General features: G+C 41.4%; 2 protein-coding genes across 8 annotated transcripts in view; both read right to left on the bottom strand.

Annotated features, from left to right (window-relative positions):
- Positions 1 to 15,746, bottom strand: part of PLBD1 (phospholipase B domain containing 1) — a 48,820-nt gene extending 33,074 nt beyond the window's left edge. Inside the window, exons 1-2 of one of the 5 annotated variants that reach the window (XM_045001944.1) lie at positions 15,631 to 15,746; positions 796 to 1,015 (exon numbers count right to left, since the gene is read on the bottom strand). In XM_045001944.1, coding sequence (XP_044857879.1) covers positions 796 to 989 — 194 coding nt within the window. In that variant the 5' untranslated portion in view covers positions 990 to 1,015; positions 15,631 to 15,746. Of the gene's footprint in view, positions 1 to 795; positions 1,016 to 2,838; positions 2,977 to 3,537; positions 3,564 to 15,111; positions 15,391 to 15,446; positions 15,460 to 15,630 lie in introns of those variants that run through there. The other 4 variants (XM_045001945.1, XM_045001941.1, XM_045001943.1 and 1 more) reach the window with 4 other exon arrangements.
- Positions 15,747 to 21,011: 5,265 nt separating this feature from the next.
- The window catches only part of GUCY2C (guanylate cyclase 2C), a 67,824-nt gene continuing 61,998 nt past the window's right edge, over positions 21,012 to 26,837 (bottom strand). For all 3 annotated transcript variants that reach the window (XM_044983033.1, XM_044983043.1, XM_044983052.1), the window contains 4 exons: positions 25,929 to 26,027; positions 25,089 to 25,183; positions 24,514 to 24,590; positions 21,012 to 22,316 (listed from right to left, as the gene is read on the bottom strand). In XM_044983033.1, the coding sequence (XP_044838968.1) occupies positions 22,142 to 22,316; positions 24,514 to 24,590; positions 25,089 to 25,183; positions 25,929 to 26,027 (446 nt within the window). In that variant the 3' untranslated portion in view covers positions 21,012 to 22,141. The remainder of the gene's footprint in view (positions 22,317 to 24,513; positions 24,591 to 25,088; positions 25,184 to 25,928; positions 26,028 to 26,837) is intronic.

Below are 26,837 nucleotides of genomic sequence, written 5' to 3' on the forward strand. Positions count from 1 at the left end.
AAAGAACAACCCCCAAACAAAGAACACAAAACAAAGACTTCCCTCCACCAAGATTTGAAAGTATCTTGTCCCCTTATTGGTCCTCTGGTCAGTGTCAGCCAGGTTTTTACTGAGCTTCTTAACTCTTTACAGGTAAAAGAGACATTAACCCTTAACTATCTGTTTATGACAGAAACTTACTTATCTCTTCTGGGAGAAAATTCAGACAATGCTGGCTCTTGGAGAACAGACCCTCCAAATGCACAGAGATGAATGTGGCAGGCAGTTAGATGGGGAAGAAAGTACAGCTTGAGATGCTCCCATTTGTTTTCAGATTTCAACATGGAAGACTTATGCCCATGTCCCAAGGGAGAACAACTGCCTTATGTTAACTGGGGTTCTTCCACCATTTGAGCAAGGAAAGGAAGGGAAGATGTATGTATCCCTCTATAAGAGCTATTTTTAAAGAATGGCTAATTCATTCATTTGTGATCTACTTGGGGCAAATGTGAGACAGGACTCCTGGCTTGCATTCCAATTGTTGGATTTCAGAAAAGTTTCTTAAGCTCTGTGGTTCAATTCCTTATCAGTAAGATAGGTTTAATACTCATCTCTCTCTCCAAGCTGTTGTGAGACTCTTTGTTAAAAAACAAACTAACTTTGAAATCTTTGGATGAAAGGTGATAAGTGTCAATATTATAGTTAACTTATATGCATCAAAATAGAGAGGGAGAAAAGAGACCTGAAGAAATAGCTGGCCGTATCATGCACTGAAATGAGGTATTTACGGAGTAAGCTAACTTGTAAAGTACTTACGGAGCTGTGAGATAGCCCTCCAAAAAGCCAGCTGCATACATGAGGCGTTCATTGCCTATGGACTGACTCCCATAGCCTGCTCTGATCTCCAGAATCCCCCACCCTGTTGATTGTATAGTGTCATTGTAAAAGCCATAGGCATCTCCATTCCTGTCCAATACATCTTTGACCTGGATTGTTTTCTCAGTTTTCATCCAATATACAGTTGCATAGCGGATTTCTGCAAACAAGAACCAAAGAGGAGAAAGTTAGAATGTTGTATTACATGTCTCCAGCAATAAGAAGTGTTGGGACCTCATTCCACTGAGATACCCTATCCCTCGTGGAGACAGTTGGTAGTGAAGTTTATGCAGCCAACCAATTCTAGATCACTAGTTTCAATCTATAATTAATGACCTAGAATAATTATCATCAGATGTCGGTTTGCTGACTTAAGTAACAGACAACTGGACAGACTGGTTGGCTCACCATATCTGACACCTCTGCTCACAATCTTAAAGGGCGAAAAAAATGAAAAGCTGCAAAAACCAGACTACCTACTCAGGCCTAGAGATGGCCCTTGAGGAACAGAGCTAAGGTCAGGCTCATTGGCAGGGCAGAGATGGGGAGAAGCAGCTAATGCTATATCACTTGCAGGAAACTATGTCCATAATCTTTTCAACGCATAGCATCAGCCACAATTGAGTCCTGATATAAAAAAAAAAGATGCTCCCATACCTGACCCAGAAGAAATCTTACAAAGAGAGATATTGAAAGCAATTTACAAACAGTTGATGATGACCCCATTCAGCCGTTTCCCCCCCTCGATCACCATCCCATATCCCTGCCCTCTGACCACCACCCCGAATTCCTCTGCCCTCTATCCAACCACCCCTGCTCCCTGTGCCCTTACCGTGCTGCCAGGAGAACCGGTGGCTGGTGGCGCTACCATCGTGCCACCCAGCTGGAGCCGGGCTACGCTGCCGCCGCCACTGCCACCACGCAGCACAGACACTGGGTCAGACCGGGCTCTGCAGCTGCACTGCCCCAGGAGCTCACAGCCCCGCCACCCAGAGCACTGTGCCGGCGGTGGAGCAAGCAAGCCAACGCTGTGGGCGAGGGTGAAGAGCAGGGGAGGGGCCGGGGGCTAGCCTCCGGGGCCAGGAGCTCGGGGGCCGGGCAGGTTGGTCCTGTGGGCCACATCTGGCCCACAGGCCGTAGTTTGCCCACCCCTGGACTGGACTATTCTAAATCGCTGGATCAGAGGTTGAAGGTGAAGGCAGCACAGAAACTCAACTGTACAGAATACAGGAAAAGATGCCAAGAGCACATCACAGTGTTGTTCCATGATCTGTCCCTATTCACTTATTCTACCAATTCAAAATACTGGTCTTCAGCTGGCATTTTCAAAAAGTGCTCAGAGTTAGCCTAACTCTGCTCTGGTAGGAAGTCAATGGCAAAAGACCAATGCCAAATACTTTTGAAAATCCCAGTCTTCATCTTTCAGCCCTCACTGACATGGGACCTGATAACATCAGGTCTCCATTCACAACCCATCAAGACACCTGCATAATTCCACAAACACCAAAAGTTCAAAAATCAGGAGTCAGAACCCCCAAAATTATGAGGTTGTCTCATAAATTGTAAGGGTTTTTTATTATTTTATTTTAATGATTACTGAGCTGTGTTCTGACTTTAACTTCCCCTGTCCACCTCCAATATGCGTGTCAATTCACATTGCCAATTTACAGTGAAAAATACAATTTTGGCCATCACAAGTAATTTTATGTCCCAGCCCCCACATCAACATTGCACTCTCAACCCCAAAACAACTTATTTTGGGACAAATCCCCAGTCCTCACACTTATCCCATTTACACATCAACTCCACACACCCAGCCACACAATTCTGCACACCTCTTGCCTCGCTACCCCATATGTGCCCCTTACTCCCAGCACACCTCTGCTCCTCCTGTGTAGGTTCTTCATCCCCATCTAGACCAAGCTGGAGGAAAAGCTTCAGGGGGAGAGAGAGAGAGAGGCACACGCATGCACACGCACACACCTGGGAGTGGGGCAGCTCCAGTGGATCTTCACAAACACCCTCTTGCAGGCCTCGGGAGAGGGCAACTCCAAGAGGGCCACCTTCTCCTCCATCCCAGGCCTGGTATGGGAGCATTATAGAAGAGGAAAGGGGAGGATAGAGGAGCAGAGAGAAGACTGACCCATTTTTCACAAGAAGGGAGGGAGAAGGGACACCCTGAGCTGCTGGGTAATTTTTGTTCTCTCCTCCCCTTTCTCTCTTGAGTAAATAGTATTGGCTGCTCTCTTCCCCTCCTCCAAAACCTTCTTGGCTCCTGAGGAGAGAAGAAATGTTCTGCAAGTCTCCTACCGCAGCTGTCATTGAGTGACTGTACAAACAAACAAACTCCCCAGGAGGTGAGGACATGGGGGAAGGCAATCTATCAGAGGGGGTTTTCTCCAGACAGCCTGAAAAAAATCACTTGAAGGATGAGCCTCTCACCTCATAGATAACACTGGCTCCAGCAAGGGCCAAATTTGTGTTACTTATGATACATATGTGAGAGTGGGAAACACTGCCTGCATTCCTCTAGGTCAATACAGCTAATGGTGCCAAGGACAAAACTTGCAAGAGCTACAGACAAGGCATTCTTGGTCAAAGGCTACTGACCATGGAACCTTATTCTAGAAGAGATAAGACTAAGCCCAAGGCTGAATTTTCAGAATAAAATACATGACTCACCTTTGTGCAAAAGGTTTCCTGCACGAACTGAAGACAAGGGAAAACAGAGGAGAGAAAAATAAAAGAAACACACTAAGAAACCTGCCAAGCAGAGAGCTGAATGCAGCATGGACAACCCTGAGAATCTCACCATATTTAGCATTCATACTATGATGATTGGCACCGTAAAAATAACTAAGATATGAGTATCAGCACAATATCTAATGCTTTGCAAAGGCAGTAGATAATGGCATTCATGATTGGATACCTAGCTTGATTTCAAAATGCACCCATTTTGCTCAGTGCCTTAAAATATCCTGTTAAGAAGTAATTTTTTCCATCATAAGCAATGAAGTTTTTCAATTAAAAAAAATATTTTGTGAGTTGCTAAGCTCTTGCTCAAGCACTTCTGACACTGTGATAACTCAGTTGCTTAAAGGCAGTTTTCATTATTTTTACTTCAGCGTTTATTACTTTAAAAGGTTGTAACTTTACAATCAGAAACACTTTCTTGGCTAGTCTAGTGTTCAGTGAGACAGAGCAGTAACTGTTTCTCATCATGTCAGTGTTCATAATGCTCAGCTACATAAGCGATACAGCTCTCTTGAATCAAAATTTAAAGTCCAGCTCTGGTTATTATTTGCCAGTGAACTAAATTTCTCTTTTTCCAGACTCAGTGCTACAGGAGTTCTGTGCATATCAGGTACTTTGGGTGTAACACACAAACAAAATGCAAATATGTATATTTGGGAAGGGAACCACTCCAGTACTGCCTCTCAAATAGCAGTTGGGGTAAATGTTTTAAAAGGTGTTGCTTGACTAGTGTGGATGGAGGCTAAATAGAGGGTGCTTTGATACATGAAAGGCTTGACATTTCTTCAAGCACATATTGCAGAGAAGAAAGTTTAAATCTCCTTAGTTTTCATCTGGTAATACATAACGTATCTGTACTGCCCACTGTCAGGTGAGACTCACACGGGCTGAACGACCATGAAAACAAGAGCTGGTTTCATCAGGCTGGTAAGCAGGTAGTGCTGAAAAGAGTTACAAACAATCACTGCAAGCCAGGGTGGATTTGATTTAATTTGATTAAATCAAACTGGTTTAAATCATGATTTAAATCACTAGTCAGGAAGACTCAATTTAATCATGGATTTCTACATAAAAGTGCATTCTTGTTGGTTGTTATAACCTTAATACATATTCTTCACAACTCAGAGATAGATGTAGGGTTTCATTTTTAGAAGGTACACACTATACATTTTAAAGTGATTTATTTTCAAAAAAATTTCAGATTAGTTTTACAGCTATATCAGAAAATGAATGATTGGTTATTTCATTTACCAAAGGTAATTGAAGCAGATATTTATGAAGTCACTGGGAGGTGAATTATCTCCAGTTCAACAGGTTAATCATTAATATTTGGAGGATTTTCTTGCCATGCTGTATTAGGAGGAGAACATCACCAGACAGACATTTAAGTTGTTTTATTTAACTAAAACAACATTATATATTTTGGATGTTTTTCTTTAACAGCAAACATATAATATTTTAACAAAACAAGCATATCAATTTTTGAATTTAGTTAAACATTCACATTTTTTAAAATCAGGTTTGTTTTTGTTAAAATTGTTTTTAACTAAAATAGTTAAATGAAATATATATTTTTTTAAATCAAAAATTAAATCGACTATGTCACCCAGGTCAACATGAGAAACTTAAAATACTGGATTCTGCAGCTAACTCAGTCATCTTCACCTTCATTTTCCTGTTTGTTCATAATCTGGAAAAGAAAAACAAGCTTTCCTGCTTTTTCAGGTCCAAAACGATTTCTCAGTTTGGAATGAATTAGTCCAAAGGAACAAAATATTCTTTTTACGCCAGCAGAAGCAGCTACTGCTGTTAAAAGTGAGATTATCACTTCAACAGTCTCTGAATCCAAGTGCTTAAGTGACTTCCACCAGTTCATTGATGTGACTTTCTTTAAAACATCATCAGCAAACATATTTCTTGAATGGTTCACGCTTAGCTCTGAAGTTTATTATAGTTGGCATTATGGAGGGATGATTCCTGGATGTCCATGTCATAGCCAACTCCTCTTCTTCAGCAGTTAAGGTTTGACCCTGGTACTGAGAATATTTGCAAGAAAATGAGCTGGAGATAGTGCTTGTCCCATTTGTTTTTTTAATGCTTGTAATTTAACTCTGTCATTGCATAGTTCTCTTTCTAAGATCTCACTCAGTTCCTTCCAAATTCAACAGCATCAGCAATAAAACAGCAATTTCCCTGCATTTTGTTCAAGGCTACAGAAATAGGCTTCAGGGTACTCAGCATGTGTTCAACATTTCTCTTAAGCCTAATGTTGAGAACTTTGGCTGTGACAGTGCCATCTATTTTTTTCACGATTTTGTTCACAAACTGTCACCAGATTAGGCCAGTTCTTGATATATTGCTCAAAACAGTGCACTACTGAGTTCCATCACACGTCTTGTGGGAGAGTTAGCTTGGTTCCTCCCACTTTTTTCAGAGCAGCTGCTGCAAAGTGGTTGTTACGGAAGTATTTTGCAATTTCAACAACATTTCCCTTTATTTCTGGAACACTGAAGTCTTTGGCTAGGAGGTACATCAAATGAGCACTGCAACCATATATTATTAGGTTGGGACTCTTTTCACTCTCTTCTAAATAATTTCTTCTCATCTTGGATACATTTGCAGCATTGTCTGTGACCAAGCTGCGTCCTAGACAGTTGAATTTTTTTCACAGTTTGTTATAGCTTTTACTGCTACTTCTTGTAAGTATTCTGCTGTGTGTGTATTTCCTGATGTATCAATTGTTTCTGTAAGGAAGACGTTCCCTTCTTCTGTTGTCACTGAAGCACATACAACAGGATCATTGTGGACATTGATCCACCCATCAAGACTCAGGTTAATAATTTCACCCTCTAGACCTTTTGCACACTGCTCAATTTCTTTTTCATACACTTTATCCAGCAATTTGCCTGAGACATCTGCTCTTTTGGGTGGACTGTATCCTGGTCTTAATGACTGAACCATGTTAATGAAGTGTGGGGTTCTCAATAATATGGAAAGGAGAGTTTGTTGCATAAAAAAACTGGGAAATTTTTCATCAATTACTTCTTTTTGTAATCTGCTGGTTCTTATCACAAACTTATCTATGGTTGTTTCTGGATGATGGAGATTTTTCTTCTTTTTGCTACAGGTGATATACTGTGGCTATGTGACATACCTGATGTGACTGAAACCTTATCATTGGCAGATAACTCTGAAATTATAGAAAATGATGGTGATTTTGAAAGTGGATAGTCTTCAGAATCCTATATGTTGAGGATGGATTCTCTTAAACAAAATAAGTCAATGCAGTTATTTAATTATTATTAACGAACTGGTCACTGAGTATTACTCATTGCATTCACTGACACTCATTACTACTTTAAAGGTGAAATTGTAAAAGGAAGATCTGCCTATTTCAGCTATTTACTTTTTATCACAATTGTATCTAAAATGATAGTACCATAGAATAACAACTATATTTTTTGCTCAAAGATGAGAATTCAAGAATAGTCCAGAAGAAAGACAGGCAGTCCTTAAGAAAGAAGTACGAAATAAAAAAGTTTACTAACCTGAAGATCATGTGTGTTCAGACATCTTCAATGCAGCTTCCTCCTGAGAAGAAACACTTCTCATGATGTTGTTTCATTCGGGCGATCAGGCCTTGCATTTCTTTATTGCACTGTTTGCATTTTGTACGCATGCTTGTCTTACCCACAAGTAGAGGAACTTCATTAAAATATTCCCAAACTGGGTCTCTTTTACGGCCTGCTGCCATTATAGGTTTTCCCTTCTAGTGAGAGAATGGCATGATAGATCTCAAGTCACTGAAGGCTACATTCAGAAAGACCTCAAGACTTCTGGAATATTCTGCTCAAACAGTTTCACTTTTGTTTCTACTGCTTGGCCCTCCCTTCTCACATTTATCTCCAGACTTTTTCTCCTTGTCCAGATCTATTCCGCCCCCAACAATCTTCTGTTCATTGAACTTTTTGAAACTTTGCACTTTTAGAGAGAGGTAAGAGATTGACTCTGTGTACACAAATTTGCGGAGGGACGATAGGATTGAGGTCTGTTATTTCTCATCTTTACATACTATTTATTTAAAAACATTTTTGCTATTAACAAGCATGTTATCTCTGGAGACACAAATCCAGTTTGAGAACTGCAAAACTAAGGCTCACTGATGGTATCTTCTAGTCTGAGAACTAAGTCCTATTGGGTAGATAGATAATTAACCTAAATAATCTATACAGTAGCCCCTGGAATCTCATAAGATTGGGTCCCTAATCCACGAACTATTGGAACTCATTTACAAAACTTTTCTTAAACATTACATGAATATATTGTCTCATACTACAGAATTAGAATTTATAATCCCTATTCCGTGATGAGATATCTTTGAGCTTTAATCTTAATTTAAAATATCTTTAGATAGGTTTTTTCCTCAAAAAGTATTTTATTAAAAAAATCCAATTTAAATTTTTAAAAATTGAGTTTTTTTGTTTGTTTTTTAAAAAAACTCATTGATTTTTATCCACTTTGCTGCAAGCTGAGTTCACAAAAACTGACCATGTAGCAGTGAAGGGTAAGGAATGGGGAGAGAACAAGAGTTAATAAACAGCAGTACAAGCCAGATTCTCCTGAAAACAGATGGTACAACAGGTCCAATACAGAGCAGCACTAGCATCTCCATCACTAAGGTAAAAACTAGCTTCCAATTAGAAGTCTGACTTCCAGCCTGCCCCCCAAAGCACATCTTACTCAAAAAAGCTAATATCCTGAATGTCACAACCCAGACCCATTTTTACCCAGCGATGAGAAATTTCTTAAGACTGTTTTCACTAATCATATCTCCAAAATGACTTGGCCTACAAACTCCAAATGTATATATTTATTTTGTTGGCCTTGCTGAAGAGTAGAATCTTTAAATTTGGGTTTTTTGTTTTGTTTTGTTTTGTTTTTTGAGGGATGGAGGAGAGGAAGAGTTAGTGGAGAACTTGTAAAGATTTATAATATAAAGAGCTTATGTGATGGGGTCAGTGCTTCAGTAGGTAGGACAAGCATTAACTAGGAGCGTATAAGAACAGGGATACAAAGAGGAGGAAGTGGAAAACTGGAAGGAAGGACAGCAAGTACTCTATTCCTCCTTAACCTAGTGAATAAATGGGAAGCAACCAAGAACAACTAAAGAAGTTAATTATTGTTCTTACACTGAAGGATTAATTTAGTAATTAGAGGATTTGCATGTTGCAAGATGTTCTCTTCCTTGAAGCAAACCAACTGTTTGCTGTTTTGCCTTAAAAAAAAAAATCAACACTTTGAAGTAAAACCTGATCCCAATCAGTTAGACTTAGGTGGAGAAACAGTCTGTGCAGAGGTGCGTCAAAATGGCAAGATGCATTATTTTGCTTTACGCCCTCCCTTCTTGTAATCCATGGCTGCATTCTGGGCCACACTGGTACAGAGCTGTCTTTGAGGCTATTACAGTAGGCTTTCAATTTATTTTTAAATGTTTATAAGTATAATCTGACCTGCTGCTGACTGCCTGGGTCCCGGAGACTAAACTAGGGGATGCATGGATAAGGTTGAGGGCAGGAGACCGGGGGGAAAGCATGAAAGGGTAGGATTTGTAGGAGCCATGGAGAGCTGTACTCCCTGGTCTTAAAATGGGGGCAAGGGGCAATGAGAGAGGAAAGAGGCTTTGTGAAGAACTGCTTTGAACTACGGATGAAAAGAGCTAATTAACTGTTCAATCTTATTATTAAGGGGAGAAGGTATGCATGTATGTGCAGGCATGTGTGTAGACTCTGGGAGCACAAAAAGGGGGCATCAAAAGTACGGTAGGTATGGAATGGAGAAAGCTGGAGGTTTTTAAAAACTAGACACTAACATTTTCTAAATATAAAAATCTTTAAAGTACATAAAGTTTTCAGTGTGAATAGAAGACTCTCCCCCTCTGTCATCCACTACTCTCACACTCCAAGCAGGTATAATTCTCTTCTTTCATCCCCAACTCACCCCTCCCCTTCTATGACTTACTACAATCTGCAGAAGGGGAGACAAGCTTTGATATGCTCACAAGAACTGCCAGAAAAGTGCTCTCCTCTCACAGGCCTTATTAGCGAACCCAGTTTAAACTTTTGCTGTTTGTTTTCTGTCTTTGATTTTTTTTTTAAATGAAGTAAATTCCCAACAAAAATCTCCATTCAATACAAAGTTAAGTTTGTTTCAGCAGAGTCCGGTTAACTTCCAAAAACAATATTATACTTTTTAAAAAACCCAAACACTACTACTAGAGTCTGAAAAAGTACATTTAAGGGATCCACCCAGTCCTTCTTAACTCACTCCACCTGGCTTGCAGCCAACCTATTCAGCCTTAGCTCTGCCTTGTAACACTTCTAAACACATGAAACTAGCAAGGTCTGAATGCACTTACATAAACTTACATCACAATATAATCCAAACTTTTTGAACAAATAGACCATTCCAATTTTTCTATACTACTAGCATTTCACTCTGTAAGCAAACACACAGAACTGACACATCGTGATGGACCTTGCAATTATAGTTCTTCTGAACCTTTGTCACATTAATAAACCTTCTATAAAAATCAATAGCATACACAGGACTTGAGAAAACTTGCCAGGGAGACCTGGAATCTTTCCCAGGTGAATATTAACTTCTACAGTGTTTTAAAAATAAATAAAAAATTAAAATTTCTACACATGGTATTTGCAAAGATAAATAGGAACCAAGTGTAACTGATGCAAACAGTTTCAGTGCCACGGCTGCTGATACACAGTGCCATGGCTGCTGATACACAGTGCCACTGTCTTGTCAGTGTCCACTGCAGTCCACAGGATTCTGAATTACAGCAGTGACATTGATAATAATTGGGTCAGTTTCTGTTCTGCTGCTGCTTGGGAAGGTCTGAGTGGCAATCAGAGGCAAACATTGGAGCTATTCACTGAGGATGAGTCAAAAAAACCCCTGCGGACAGGGTAGTTTGTGGAGACACCTCCTACCGCACCCTACAGCAGCCAAGACACTATGGGGGTGGGAAAGCAAATGAAACAAGAATATGCCTCCTCCCTTCCAGTAGACATTGAGGGCTAGGAGGAGACTTCAAATTTAGCAAATACATACTGGCTGGAGGCTGATATGAAAGATTGCTTTCCCCAAGGAAAGATCCAGAGACAGCACTCTAGTATTAATCCTAGCACCCTCCGATTCCCCCAAAGCTAAATAGTGTTTGCCTTTCATTTGGTGATACCCTAGACAGTGGAAGCCATTACCCATCTTTGAATTGGTCTGTGTCTGGTAGGTAGTGGTCCTCTGTTATCAGTTGGTGGTAAAATTCCCAAACCCTGTGTCTGCATGTGTGGCTAGATATGGGAGGCAGAATGAGAGAGAGGGAGAGATTAATGGGATATGCTAAAAATGAGATGCTCTTTTATTTGGTGGTGTAGAAAAAAGAAGAGATATACAATGCATGATAGACAGTGGAGCACACAATGAAGAGAAATAAGGAGAGAACAGATTGAGGCAGAATGAAGGAAAAGAGGAGACACACACTGCTGATGATGTCCAGAAAAAAATCACAATCTACTATAAGAAATAAAAGTAAGTAGGGAGAAAAGCCAAGAAAGCAGGTCGAACAGTATTCAGTAAATGTTATTTGACAAATGTAATTAATGTTCATCAAATAAGTTAAAGACTTTTTTCCCCCCAGCATTCAACCAGCTCCACAGCTACTCAAATACCATTTGGCACATCTCATAATACCAGTCAAATTCTTCAAGTGTTGCTTAATTACTATTTTTTTTTCTTTCTGCTCAGCCAGTCATAGGTTAGATTTACATATTTTAAAAAGCTTATTAAATGATGGACCTTATCTTAAAATTAGACATACTAAACAATGGATTTATTCCTTAAAACTGCAGGAGTTGCAACTTTGGGGGAGTGATAACACCAGTATTTTTTGCCCAAGTTAGCAGGCTTAGTCCTCAGTGTAGTAAGTAGGTGTTGGGTGTATTCTTCAAGTGCTTTGAATATACTAAATAGCACATTTTAATTACAAAAAGTATCCACAATTAAGTTTAATGGACGGTATAAATTAGGTGGGGTAATGCAAAGGATTAATTGTACAACACCGTGCCTACCATTTCCGTGAAAATAATTTCTGCACAACTTGGCAACCACAAATGCAGAACTTGTACATATTTGTACCTCTTTCATTTTCAGCCCACAAACACATTGCTCAATGGTTAGCTGTCAAGCTTAATATTTCAATTCAACCACAGTGAGGAACTTATGGTGTTTTTCCATTTTTTTATTTGTATTTTGATACTGCTTTTACTATCTGCCTAATAAGATTTCAGAAACCCCCTCCCCCAAAATAGGAAGTTTACACTCTTTCAAAAGTACATTTAAGATTGAAATATGTATCAAATGTTAAATCTCTAGTACTTGTTTATAGAGTTCCTTATACTGTACATATATTAGAGAAGAAACCTAATCCTTTCCAAATTAAGAAACAAACCTAAGGACAATACCTTCTGTTTTATTTGGATATACACTACTTGGGTTTTCCTTCTTCCAGTAGGAGACTTAATTACTGGCCCAAACTCATGTTTATTCCCCCCGGACTATCATGTCAAAGCAAGATATCTCATCTCACCACTTGATAAGTGCAAATGGTGGGAAGGTGTGAGGGGGGGGAAACATTCAAACCCTATGTGAATTATGTATTGCATTTTGAATCTTCCAGGCATGATTTTCACAAACATACATACAAGCATAAACTGCGGAGCTAGGGGCACCAGGGCCCAGCCTCACCACTTTTTTGGCCAGGCCAAACCTAAGTGGTACTACAACCCCATGCACCAGGTCTCAAGGCCGCTCACTCAAATTTTGAGGGGTTGGGCATAGGGGTTCATGGGCCAGGGGAATCAAGCTCTTGGGGGATGCCTAAGGGTCCACACACACTTTAAATGGCTTTCCGCAGCCCCTGCATACCAGTTAAGTTTTGTTTGTACAAAAGTTTGTCAAAAACAGTTATGTCACCCAAAAAAGGGAACAAAAACAATACCAGCTGATTTAAGTGACATAGCTAATCAGAGATCTTAAATCACTAATTTCAAATACAGAGTAATCAATTGAATACTCCCTATAAACAGCACTCAAATTGTGGAGTGAAATTTATCAAACTACTTCAACCCATATTGAATAGTGAACCAATTCATAAAAAATCCATGTTCTATTTAGACAAGTCACTTTAAAAAAAAAAGGCCTATATTTACTGTTCAAACAACAATTTGACCAGCTCTACTAGCTACTCGGTAATCCTGTAGTCACTGCCTACACTGCAGTACAAAGCTGTTGAAGCAGTCAGATATTGGCTCTTACACTTTCACCATATCTCAAGTTTCTTTTTGAGTTTCCTTACCTTTCCATTGACTGCTGAATCACACAAATGTAATAATACATGTTCTTTTAAATATAGGTCTTTGAGATAAGGTAGGACAGCTTCACCTCTCTTCCCATCGCCACCCTTCCCACAAAATTGGACTCTCATCCATCTTATAGCAAAAGTGTCTTGATTTTTTTTACTGTTCTGTGGCAAGAAAGAAACTAATTTAGGACGATTCTGGAAAATGTGTGGTAAAGCCAGGTTCCTGCAAACCCCAGCAACAGCTGGGAGAAGATCAGGTAGGAGTTCCTGCCTCCTACCCTGATATATTTCTATTGTTCCCATGCTGGGGGAGATGTCAGACTACTTCTTGCAAATTTGAACTCTGGATAGTATTTTGTATACAATGGCTATTTGCCTTAACTTCCTCCTTCTCTCCTCACTATCCCTCCACAGCCATGGCCTCCCTTTCACTGTCTTCTATGTTATTCTCCATCAGTCTCTCCCTCCCTTCTTTTACAGTCTTTCCTTTTAGTTTCTCTTTCCTCCTTCCTTCCAGTTGCTGAATAATCCCTACTGTTCTCATCACTATGTTTCATATTTCCATTGAGCTTAATAGGACTGTTCACACTTCTCAGGACTATTTTTTCTAGCTGCATACAATTAGACCCACAGCATTCATTCATATCTGCAAGGTTTCTCAAATAAAATAGGTGGGAAATTAATTTTTAAAATAGAAGCTCCAGTTCTACAGAAAATTGTGGGGCCACCAAAAATGCACATATCAGTTAAATCCAACCCTTGGCTTTGAAGTGTGGTGACAATAGACAGAATAAACTGGAGGCAGAAAAATCAAAGCAATCTATGAAGAAGTTTGAAAGTGCTACAGCACCTTTAGATATTAAATTAACCTAATTTTAACCTTAGAACTTTTGCTACAAATATCTTATGCAGCTATAAAATGAAAAGCAGCTCTCTGCAGGATCTCTTCTCTTCTTTGTAATATAGACAAGGAACTTCTTAAAAATAACCTGATATTTTCCCACTGAGCACAGTAAAAGCAACAAGCAGGAGGCAATAAGTTAATATACAGACACAAAACACCAGATCTGTAATATATGTGGCACTTCTGAGGCTAAAAGGACAATATTTATTATACACTCACAAATCAGAACTTTAAAATTAATTAAAGTTACAAATTGTAACATTGTATCATATTCTTTACTATAATATTCCCTGCCTACAAACAGTATCCTCCACTGGGTATGATAGCTATACACAAGGAAATATAGGCATCTAAATAAACCTTTTGGTACTGACTTCCCTCCTGACTGCAGGGCATGACCTGCTCTGGAAGCAGTGCTGCATCTTTTCTTATTACCACTTAGCTATCATTAGTTCCTACCAGAACTGAAGGGCTTGACCAAGGGGAAGTTTGTTTTAAATTCCTTTATAATGTGTGCTGGCTGCCTCAAACATCCCTATCGTGGCCAGACCCTGGACTTCATGCCAATTCAACTCCACTGATCCTTCTGGGCAGCAAGAGTCATAGTTATCGGCTCACTAGGGAATGGGCCTGGTGCACAACACAATCACTGAATTGGCACCTGCTTCCACTTTGAAGGGTTTATTATGGAAAATAAGAAGATTGAGAAGAGTAACTCCGCAAGCAGCAAGAAGGGTTTGTAGCTATGGTCAGGTCAGTGACAGGCACAACCAGCCTTTCTGATACAACGTAACTCGCTGCAGATCCAGAGGGACGAGCTCAGCCAGGCAGAGCCATGGAGCTGATCAGCCCTTTGCCCGGCGAGGCCGCGCTGCGCTCAGGGTGTGGAGGGGGAGCCCTGCGGGGTGGGTCTGTCTGTCACGGCGCTGGGAAGCCACCCTGGGTGCCTGGCACAGACTCCAAGCCAGGGGCTCCCCGCCCGACAGGCTGTGGGGGCGGCAGTGTCTGTCTGGCCCCCAGACGGCCCCGTGTCTGTCTCTCTGTCCATCCCCCCTGGGGGTTGTGCGCTGTCTCCCTCGCTCTCTATCCCCTGCCCGAGGGGGTCGGTCTGTCTGTCCCCCGGGGCAGCGCCGGTGTCTGTCTGTCGCCAGGGGGCCGCTCTCACCTGCTCGGGCCGCCGCCCACAGGAGGATGAGCCCCCAGCAGCAGCCTGCGTGGCGGAGTCGGGCCATGCTGCTCCCCGCGTGTCCCGGCCGGGCGGCTGCGGGACTTGGGGAAGCTCGGGACAGCTCAGGGCAGGTCCCGCCGCTGCCCCCGCCTCCTCCCGGGTCCGGCTCACGCCCCGTCCGCTGAGCCCTGTGCTGGGGGGCGGCTACAGAGTACAGACTCCCCAGGCCCCCTCTGCTCGGGGGCCGCCCTCCCGCCCGGGCTCTGCCTTGGTCGCGGGGCTTGGCCCGGGGGACACGGCGCCGCCGTAGAGGGGGCGGGCGGCAGCGGCACCTGGACGCTCCCGAGCCCACGTCGCCAGCATTTCCCGCCAAACACCGGGGCTGGGCAGGCACTGCCGCCCCCCGGCTCGCTGCCCTCGTGCCCCGCAGAACCCACCCACACGAGCCCCTCAGCGCGGCAAGAGCCCCAGGGCTGCGCCACCCACCAGCCCCTGCCCACAATCATGTCTCTCTACCTAGGTGCTGGTGGGGTCCTCAGCCCTGAGGCTCAGCAAGGGACTTATCCTCACGGGGGGCGGAACTACTCCTATTTTACAGGTGGGAGCTGGGTACAGGGTGAATTGACTTGCCCAAGGACACAGGGGAAGCCTCTGACCTGGGAAATGAACCAAGATGACCGGGCTTTAGTCTCCCCTGCTTCTCCCCATGCTCTATTGTCTACACCATCTGGGGTCTGGTGCCCCTTTGGGGGGCCATGAGCAGGTTTCAGGGGGTCCATCAAAATAAACCAGAGAGCAGGACTGGCATTGGAATTGCTGGAGCCCAGGGCAGAAAGCCAAAGCCTGAGCGCCCCCCCCCCCCTTGCAGGGCTGATGCCACAATCTGAGCAACAAAGCTTCACAGGGCCCCCTGTGGTATGGGGCTCCAGGCAGTTGTCCTTCTTGCTATCCCCTAATGCCAGCTCTGGCTTTTAAGCTACTGGATATGCAGAAAAACAATTGTGGCACAGGTGGGCCAAGGAATTTTTATAGCATTTGAGGGGCCTCAGGAAGAAAAAGGTTGAGAACCCCTTCTCTATACCATTCTTCCCACTGCTGGGATCAGGGCTGGCCTCTCTTCAGCTTCCCCTATGTTGGTGTCATTAGGCATAACCCTAGGTAACTCAGGAGGGTGGAAAACCACAGTGTTAATGAAGCCTTTCTGTACCAGGCCTGAATGAATCAAAGTTAATACTATGCTTGTCCAAACCGCTTCCATGTTTAAACCCTAATCGATCTTACAGGCAGCAATCGAGAATGGAATGTGTAATAGCTCCTTATCAGTGCAACACTGGTACCAGGAGATAATAAAGAGGCCTGCTTGTGCCTGGCTTAGGGGGGAGGCAAAGTACGGTAATAAATCCAAAAGTAAGACAAGATAAAGGTTCAAAAAGTAAGCACTAATGAGATAATTTGTTTGCTGCCAAGAATGATTTAACCTGCTTAGTGTAATTGCTAGCCATATAATGTATCTACTATATGGGAGGGCAGTAGTGGGGGTAATGAGAATGCCTAGCTGAAATCATGTATAAGAAGGGAAACACAGCTTGCAGCTGTGTGCTTGATTTGAGACGTGTGTGTCTCTGAGCATCCAGCTTTTTGAGATCTCAAATAAACTTTGTCTGCTTCTCCACCTTGGTGTGTTTATTGGAGCGAAGCACACCGGGCAATGAACCACTGTTTGCTGCCTCAGGCCTTTTGGGCCGGCAACACCTATGGATGCTTGTCTTCCACTCCTAAATCCTTGCTCTTCCTGCCAGAGGCAGGTTCATCACAGCAGCAATTTCCTGTATGTTGTGAGGGTCATGCTGTTATGCCTCTGACTTGCTGCTTCATCCAATGGCCCATAGTGCCTAGTTCCAACTGGTGCCATTTTAACCAACAGCTTCCAGGTATGTTCAAGAATCACAAAGTGGCTGTTTGTCAGAAAAGCACTCAATAAAACAATGTATTACAAGAATGAGGCCATTCTTGAGACCACACATTTTTCATCAAAGAAAGACCAGTTCCTTATGCTGCTGAAAAAATATGTCCAACATGCTCATGTCTCAGAAGGCAAGATGATAAAGCAGCAGCATCCCTCCTTTGCCCCCTGCAATCCAGATTACTTGTAGGACATGTAGATTGCTTGTCCTATTTTGGGTATTCCTCCTGATGTTCTAAAGCAACTGTTGATTCATGGTATGCCGACACCTTGAATACTGCATGCAGTTCTGACTGCCCCCATTTCAAAAAATATATATTAGAATTGGAAAAAGTATAGAGAAGGGCAATATAAATTATCAGGGGTATGGAACAACTTCCATGTGAGGAGAGATTAAAAAGACTGGGACTGTTCATCTTAGAAAAGAGATGATTGAAGGGAATATGATAGAGGTCTATAAAATCATGAACCGTGTGGAGAATGTGAATAAGGAAGTGTTATTTACGCCTTTGCATAACACACAAACCAGAGGTCACCCCATTAAATTGAGAGGCAGGAGGTTTAAAGTCAACTTGTGGAACTCGTTGCCAGGGGATGTTGTGACAGTCTAAAGTATAACTGGGTTTTAAAAAGAGAGAAGTTCATGGAGGATAGGTCCATCAATGGCTATTAGTCAAAATGGTCAGGGACACAACCCCATACTCTGGGAGTCCCTAAACCTCTAACTGCTAGAAACTGGCACTGGAATATCAGGAGATGGATCACGTCATAAATTGCCCTGTTCTGTTCACTCCATCTGGCCACTAGATGGACCACTGGTTTGAACCAGTATTGCCATTCTTACCAGGACTCTTTTAAAGGCTGTCACTGTAGTTTGTGTGGTACCTCTTTCATATCAGCTGATCTCTCGTTCAAGTCACACGCAAAGGCTTCGGCTCATGCCCAAAGCTCATATTGCAGTGCTGTAGCAGTAGCAGGGATGCAGCTACTAAATATACCATCCCAGGACCACCCGGGGGGGGCAAGTGGGGCAATTTGCCCCAGGCCCCGCAGGGCCCCCCCACAAGAGTTTTTCGGGGCCCCTGGAGCAGGATCCTTCACTCGCTCTGGGGGGCCCCAGAAAACTCTGGCGGGGCCCAGGCCCCCAGAGTGGAAGCAATTTGGTGGCGGGGGGTCCTTCCACTCCAGGACCCGCGGCCGAAGTGCCCCGAAGACCTGCAGCGGGAGGTCCTTCCACCCTGGGACCTGCTACCAAAGTGCCGGGTCTTGGGCAATTCTGCCGCCGAAGACCTCAGGCCCCCTGAATTCTCTGGGCGGCCCTGTACCATCCTTGTGCAAAACTGTTTTGTCCTTGTTGCTAGTCTTGTTGAAAGGTGAAGATCCCAGGGTACTTCTTAAAAAGAGGTGAGGATAAACCCCAGTGCGGTGGCTAACTATTCCTCCTTCAATAAAATGAGTTCTAATGTCTAAGGCTGAATGCATAAGTGCTAGGTTTGCCTGAAAGCAAATATTTCATGATTTTTCATTTATGAAACATGCTTCATAAAATGAAAAATTCACTTTTATCACATGCTCTCTCCATTTGACATTACTGGCTAGGAAGGAATATTGAAATGAGTTAAATATATATCTATATTTAGCTCCAATATGCGATTTACAGCTGATTGTCATAGCAGAAAAGTTTTTAAACATGATTGGAACTATCCTCAGGGTGATAAAGGACCTTCTGAGTCTAGCTGCTCTTTCCTTTCAACATCTCTCTCTGCATTTCTCTCAGATCGTCACACAAAAGGTTATTGCAGTTCTATTAGTCAGGAAAACATTTCAAATTTTAGTCTTTCCTTTGGTTTCCCTATATTTTCTAGCATCTCCAAGTGAAGGTCCTATAGTGCTGCCTTGGGTGCAGGATATTCATTTGTTCCTCATTTACTTTAATCAAACCCATAGCAAGGTATTATGTTTAAGAAGCCACTGTGTTCTAACGTTAGTTGTGCTGAGATATGTTTGGAATCAATTACCTATCGAGCTACGTAACACCACCACAGACTATCTTCAATCCATGAAGATATGCCATCACACAGAATGTATGCAGAGATGCACATGGCCAGCGGGATTGCAGGCACATGCGCAAACAGAAAGGGAATACAGACAAGCAATGTGGTTATGAACAGGAAGTGCAGATGTATAAACTCAATAGGAGGAAATGCAGATGCTCATTAACCAAAACACAAGACTCTCACTCTGATCAAAGACAGCTGTAGGTTGTATTTGGTGAGATGACTTCAAATGAGCAAGTGAAAAGTGCAACCAAAATCTTCTCCAGTTGGGGGCAGAAGTATGTCTCACTAAGCCATTTGGAATGGAATGCCTTGCAGTTTCTTTTTAAAACAAACAGGAGAAATTTGGGATTGAAATACCAGAAAGGGAAAAGATTTCTGTTAGTAGAGGGCACTTTGATCTAGCAGACAAAGACATAACAAGATCCAATGGTTGGAAGTTGAAGCTAGACAAACTCAAATTGGAAACAGAGTGCATATTTTTAAGTGAGGGTAAATGAATATGAATTTGCCATGATATATGTGGAAAGGAAATGCACAGGACTGAAATATGTGGACAGGAGACACACAATAACACATGCCAACTGATTCATCTGTGGTGTAACTATTTAAATCAAACGACTTATACAGGAAATAATGACCCCAACCATGCATGAGAGGAGAGGTCTAATAAAAACTGCATTCAGGGACTGTACATATAATACATTGGTGGCTGCACATATGGGGTCTGTGCTAACTTGTACATGAAAGGCATCAGGGATGGACCCCATAATATTTATCTTCAAAAACATAGTCCTTTGCCACTTGAGTTAAGGGAGAATCTCTGTTTAATATAATAACATTAGACCTTTTCTGTGCTGAGTGATCTAGTCACTAGAGTGTGATTTGGTTATACAGATTTAAGCAGGTCAACTATTCCACCAAGTAGAGTGGTGCCATATAGCCAGTATATTATACCAGCTTGCAGAAATGTGTGGACATTCAGGGAGTGCAGACATGCACATGAAGATTTGTGGATAGGCAGCAAAATCGGGATGGGGGTAGAGGATGTGTTGTAATTAACTTTGTTAATATTTCAAGACTGAAAAAGATCCAGCTTAGAAAGACAGGGCATATAAACTACTACGCTAAAGTAAGGGAGCATACCCCTTTGCTCACCCACTTAAAACTAATTTAATAAGGAGCCAAACAGAAGTGTAGGGCAATGGTTCTCAATTTTTATTTGTATTATTTTGGTACTATGGACCACTTCTAAAGACAAGCCATCTTTTGGAACTCCTACCGTCTTCTTCCATTCTCATCCAAGTTCTCCCCATTCCCTGTAGCAACTATAATGCTATAATACAGGGGGGGGGGAAGAAATTTTAAAATAGTAGTCAGAATACAATATTACAATTGATTTAGTTCAATTTGATCCATATGGTTGCTTGGTTATATACCCAAGTTGTTTCTGTGGTGTTTATTTCTTCTTCCTGAGTGTAGGATTTTACATTAATACTGGTCCCTTGATGCCTGCAGCCCCAGCTACTGCTCTCATTTTTCCAGGAAACTTAGCACTTCAATTCTGTCCTGATGTATATTTGCTCCTCCTTCAATTTTTATGTTTTAAAAAAATCACTGTTGGATTTAAATCAGAGAAATACATGATCAAGAAAGACACAAAGCAGCTGCTCAAGAAAAAAGTTTAGTGATTGTGTTATTGTTTTATTAAGCATTTACTTAGTCAAAGAAGGTTTCAGAGTAACAGCCATGTTAGTCTGTATCCGCAAAAAGAACAGAAGTACTTGTGGCACCTTAGAGAGTCTCTAAGGTGCCACAAGTACTCCTGTTCTTTAAGTCAAAGAAGTTTCTGGAAACCATAAGAGTGCTAGACTGAATGACAGCTGAAGCAGTAAGCTTCATTGTTTGAATACTGACTAATGCTTCACCACTGTTACAGAAGCAACCCTGCATTTGCATACAGGTCATTTACAAGTCCATGGATCACAGTTTGAAAACCACTTATGCAGAGAAAGTCATTTACCAAAATCTTGCTTGCTAGTGATTATTTTTTCACTGAAATGCCAGTTGTCTCCTCTGTTATACATCTGTACTTTGGCTCTTTGCTAACGTGGATAATTGACAGTAAGTGTTGATTTTAGCATCATATGGTTGAGCCAGCTCAGATAAAATCCAAACAAAAGGCTCACTCATGAAACTTCACCCAAAAGTTGAAATGAAACTCTTTGAGTTATATTATGTTATGTTCTGTTATGTTTTATTTTTAATTTTTGCAGTGGTCTATGTGCTTCTGGTTTTGCGGCCAGAAGCAGAAGTAGAGAAATATTATGACAGAGCCAATTTTTGCAAGATTATCAACTTAATTCTGTAGACCCAAGAGATTCAGATATGCTTCAGAAACTATCCAAACTTTGGAATAAGCTCCCTAGAGAAACAGTGGAGGCACCATTTTTGAGCTAGATTAATTTGACTAAACAAAACACTTGAGAATATACCGTGGGGAAATTACAAAAGAACAAAATTGCAAAATATGCAGGTCCATATCTACATACATTTTAAATATTTTCAAAAATATATAAATGCACTTTTTTCAAATAAAAAATTACAAGTTAAACACTAAGTTTAAAATCACGATAAATTAAGACTCTACAGAGAAGACTTTGGGAAATGGGTGATTGAACAGCTGATCACATTTTAAAAATATTAGACAATATCTTTCAGTCTCAAATGAATATTTTCTCTTTCCCCAAATCAGGGTGGATGTGCCTGGGTTAAGCAATCAGGTGATTGTGAAGATGCAGCAAGCACTGAGGCAACTACATTTTGGCACCACAGCAAAGGGTCTATCTGATTCACTGATTAAAAAGCCAAGTGGTAGAGACATTTCCCAAAGAGAGAACGGTCTTCTTTTTTCCCCCAGCTCTCCCTGAGAGTGCCAGTCTCCAGCCTCTGTGTAGTATCTTCCAAAGCCTGTACATGGTTTTTATGTCACACTAGACATCCAGTTTTACAGATAGGTGCTGGAGTTTTCTGTGGTGGCCAACTGCAGGTACTCTAGGGTGCCTTTTCGGTAGCTGGCCACCCGGGAAGGCTCACGCACCAGGATCCCTTCAGTTTGCCTTTTCTCCAGACACTCTGTTATCATCCCTGCTAAGTCATCTTGCAACCGCTGCTGATTCTCCCTGGAAATAGCAGGAGAGGAAAGATTTCAGTGACTCATGCAGTACAGGTAACTAGGATCCTCAGTTCCCAAGCCAGTTTTAGACAATTCTATCTTACCATCTTTCCAGAAGCCCTCCATATACTAATGAGATAGATTGTGGGCAGAATCAATTCCAAGTGGACATAGAAATCCAATTCAGGATCTACTTGTGACTGTTCCTGACAATATGGGTTACTGTCTCTGCCAAAGAAGTTTGTTTTAGCATCACAATCTCCCACCTGTAGAGTCTGTGAAATCACTTCAAATGAAGAGGAGAAAAACCTGAACTGGATTCACAAACCTAGTTGAAATGGACTATGGCTCTGACTCTATGACCAGATTCAGTTTCAAGTACCTGTAATATTCAGCTGCAGGTGTCTCTCAAAATAGTGGTAGTATTCTTAGAATTGCCACTCTGCCAGAAATTCATGGGACACGTATGATTTTCACAGGTATGTCCCATGCAGAACAATTAAAAAATTCCATATATATCAGACTGGTGCCATATCACAGAGTGAAGACATAAGCATGACAGATAGCAATGGGTAGGGTCTGAGGGATACCTTCAAACACACCTTCAGAGGGAGTGCCAAAACCCTAAAGATGATTCTCTCTGTTGCTCTTTTTAAAATTTCTTTAGGTTAAAAAAAGTGCCTAGTTAGAAAAGAAATGTACTGAAGAAAGTAGGCCAGGAATATCACTTCCTAAGCCCACAGATGGGATCTTTTGGGGTGAAAGGCACTAAATAAATGTAAGATACTATTAATTATTATTTTTATTGCAAACGTTTTGAGAATTAGGTCATGTCCCATTGCACAAGTTCAACACTCTGCCCATTCATTCATATCTACCTAAAGCAGAAGAGACTGCCCTTCTCTCAGGGGGTAAGAAGTAAGAGGTAATTTTTGTTAGGGTCTTTCCAGACCAGAGAGCATCAAGTTTTCTTGAGAGATTTGTTGTACAAACACTCATCTGTTCCCCAAAAAGGGAACAAAACCAATATCAGTTGATTTAAGTGACATAGCTAATCAGAGATCTTAAATTGCTAATTTACAAACTACCATATACAGTATGTAAAGGAATTACTTCAATCTGTATTGAAACTCAGTCACTCCTGAGGTGGATCACAATAGCTGTGTAAATAGTACACAGCAACACTACACAACGGGATAGGAGAGGAAGTGAAGAAAAACTCCATATCTCACTGAAACTATTTGGAAAAATGTAATCAGCCAGACTTTAATTTGATCATGTCGCTGGAACTAATGCCCTTTGTATTGAGCAAAGTACATCTTAAATTACCACAAGTGGTCAGGAACTCAGTTTTATGTCACTTCTGAAAGGCAGCACTTCAGTGTCACTACACCCCTTTACTTTGGAAAATGACTCAGTGTTAATTCAAAAGGAAGACTGTTACTTACTTGGGTCTGATTAAACCAGGACATCAACCTAGCATTTTTACCTGGTAATTCCTCTCTTATGCTCCAGAAACTCAAGTTTGTTTAGAAGTTTTTAAAAATTATGTCTCTAGACCTTATGCCTGTGAAGGTAACCTTTAAAATGAGAACCCAATATAAACAAAGAGGTGCCTGAGTCTGCAGACAACCTACAATGGTAACGAAGAGGTGTGAACTGCTCTCGTTCATCTCATTTTGGTATAGAGTCTGAAGCTTAGTGATGACAGTTTAATGTTAATGTTACTAACTGTTTCACTAGTGATCAAATCATACAAGAAAAAAGAAGGGAAATTACATAATAAAATCTGCACATTTTGTTGTGATTGGCATCTCATTTTAGCGTTACAAGTGATTGGAGCTTGGACTGGGGGTAAAGCTTAGGAGAGTATCACCGCTCTTTATTCCCCCAATCTGAACCTGCACCTACTAAATCAACACCCCTTTCTGGTGAGTTTTCCTTGAATATCTCCCGTCCAAGACCCTGATCCAGTAAAGTATGTAAGCTTATTAGCAATCCCAGAACTAATGCTATTACGTATACTTGCATGTGTTCATATACACATACACTGCTGTGTCCTTGACATGAGCCCAAGGAATACCAAAAAGTATAGTAAGTTAAAATTTTTGTGGAGAGAAATGCACTTCAGCACTTTTGGTGAAGGCTGAAGTGCAAGGCCTGAGAGCTTTTTTCTCCCTTCCCACAAATAAAGAACATCTTACACAGAAGGAGGTGTTGGGAGATTATAATGCTGGTCCTTCACCCCTGTCAGCCAGTAGGTAATCTCAGTTCCTTTGCCCTAATATGTCAGAGAAGAGAGAAGCACAATTTACGGATTAGATAGGCACAATATATGATTTATATGCTTTATATTATACTGTATTATATGATGGTTGTATTATCTTTGCTTACTGTATGTAACAGGCACCCAGAGCATAGGATGGGCACCTATCAAATTTTATAAACCGAAACAAATAAATATAACAAAGCAAAGGTGAGCAAATTAATAGGTCTCTCCCACCAGGCCCATTCACCACTGCCTCCTCTCCAAATTTTTATTACCAATTATATATTTTACCTACAGTACTTCCTGGACATATGTTTTGCCTTGACTTATGCCTCAAATGCTTTTTCAATGGCTATATTAACACTAGAATGGTGTCTCCATCACCATGTTACCAACAGATACATCTCTCTTGCTCTCCTGCTGTTTGTCTAAGACAGGTGAATATCTCAGGTGTATGATACCTTTAGATAAGTTTCATTCCTGTGTGCTTGTAGGCATGGTATATGTTACCTTCAGGTAAGTCTTTCCTCTCGTTTTATACTGAAAATGGCAGTCTGTCCTCTTCAGGATGGCGATAGTAGACCCACTTACATGAATCCGTAAAGCTAAAAATAAACAAACAAGCAACAAATGTTTGATTTGTTTGATGTTCATTTTCTGTGCAAACCTGTGCTATGGCAGAGGTGTATCTAATTGTCATTGATGTCTTAGGACTCATTCTGTGAGCAAATGACATTAAAACTACCCCTATATTGTTGAACCCAAAAATAACTACTCCATCACATAGCATTATATATGAGGAAAGACTAAAACAACTAAATAATTATAGCTGGACCAACCAATGCTTCAGGATAGAAGAGATAACAGTATTTGCGGTGGGGCCGGGGGTGGGAGAAGGAGAAGCAGAAGGAATGGGAAGAAACTGAGCAAAGAGAAGAAAATTTAGGCTGGCTCTCAGGAAACATTCCTAGTTGCAAAACTAGTAGACTGTGGGATATTTATTCATTTATATTTAATATAATAGAGATGCCTATCCAAGTCACCAGGTGCCCAAACATAATCAATTATATAATAAATACAATTAAATTAAATTTCAGCAGCATTAAAACCACCAGTTCCACAGGAACTGAGCCAGCCAGGCACCTACCCCCTTCATCTACTAGGAAGCAAGAACTAGGAATAGGCCTGCATTTTCCAGAGTGGAGTGGACGAATGGACAATTTGATCTTCTATCTTTAAATGTCCACGCTTTGATGATAAAGTTGTTCTTGGCTGGAGAAGGAACTCTAGATTTGAGCGCACAACTAGCCTACTGCCAGATTACACAGAGAGGTGAGCTTCAAGTCTTACGTAAACCTGTGGATTCCATCCTTGAAGCTGTGTTAACCGTGTCTCCAAATAAACAGTAACGAGGCATCTTAATCCCAACCACACCAGCCGCACATGGACCTGAAAGCAGAGGACAGGGCAGGGAAAGAGAAAGACAGAGAGGCTGTTATTCCATGGGGATTCCGAGAAGCCCTTGAGGTCTCAGACAGAAAGAAACTAAAACTTAGGAATTAGCATGATGCCATCATAACTATGGGAGTTATTTGTTAGTGTCCAGGGGTGGGTGAGTGGTCTCATCTGGAAGATGGCACTTCTAGTAGCAGAGCAGGGGCACTGAGGTGAGCACTGATTGAAAGCACTATCTACATCACTTTGTACAGTGTCTGGAGGTCTCACATCCAAGTGTAGACCAGGCCTGTCTCTGTTCAGCTTGTAAAATATATTAAATGTATTAAATATATTAAAAGACTATTTGAATATATTTCTGTACAGACAAAATGCAGAAGTATTAGCATAATTCCTAAGTGTCAGCTCTGGAAGCAGGGGATGGAAAGAATGAACTTAATAATGAAGAAGTTTCTGGTGGTGTCTTTAGAGCCTTCCCAAATAACTGAATTGTTATATTCCTTCTCTGGTGATGGACATAAACAACAGAGTACTGAAACAAGCAAAAATAAAAAGATAAAGTTTCCCCAAGTACTTGGAGTCTTTGGATTATCCACAATGCCACTCTAATAAAGTAAATCAAAAATTGATTCTCAAGTGGGCCTGGTGAGAACATTTGCCTCAAAAGCATTTAACACAGGCCTGCTTTTCAGTGGGGGAGGAAAGGTCTCTAAGGACTCAGGTGGGTATAATGTCACCAACTCAATCTCACAAGGAACTAAAGAGGTACCAACCTCACAGAAATGGGGTTGTTAAATGGTATGG

This window comes from Mauremys mutica, chromosome 1 (assembly GCF_020497125.1).
Source record: "Mauremys mutica isolate MM-2020 ecotype Southern chromosome 1, ASM2049712v1, whole genome shotgun sequence".
NCBI classification, from domain to species: Eukaryota; Metazoa; Chordata; order Testudines; family Geoemydidae; genus Mauremys; species Mauremys mutica.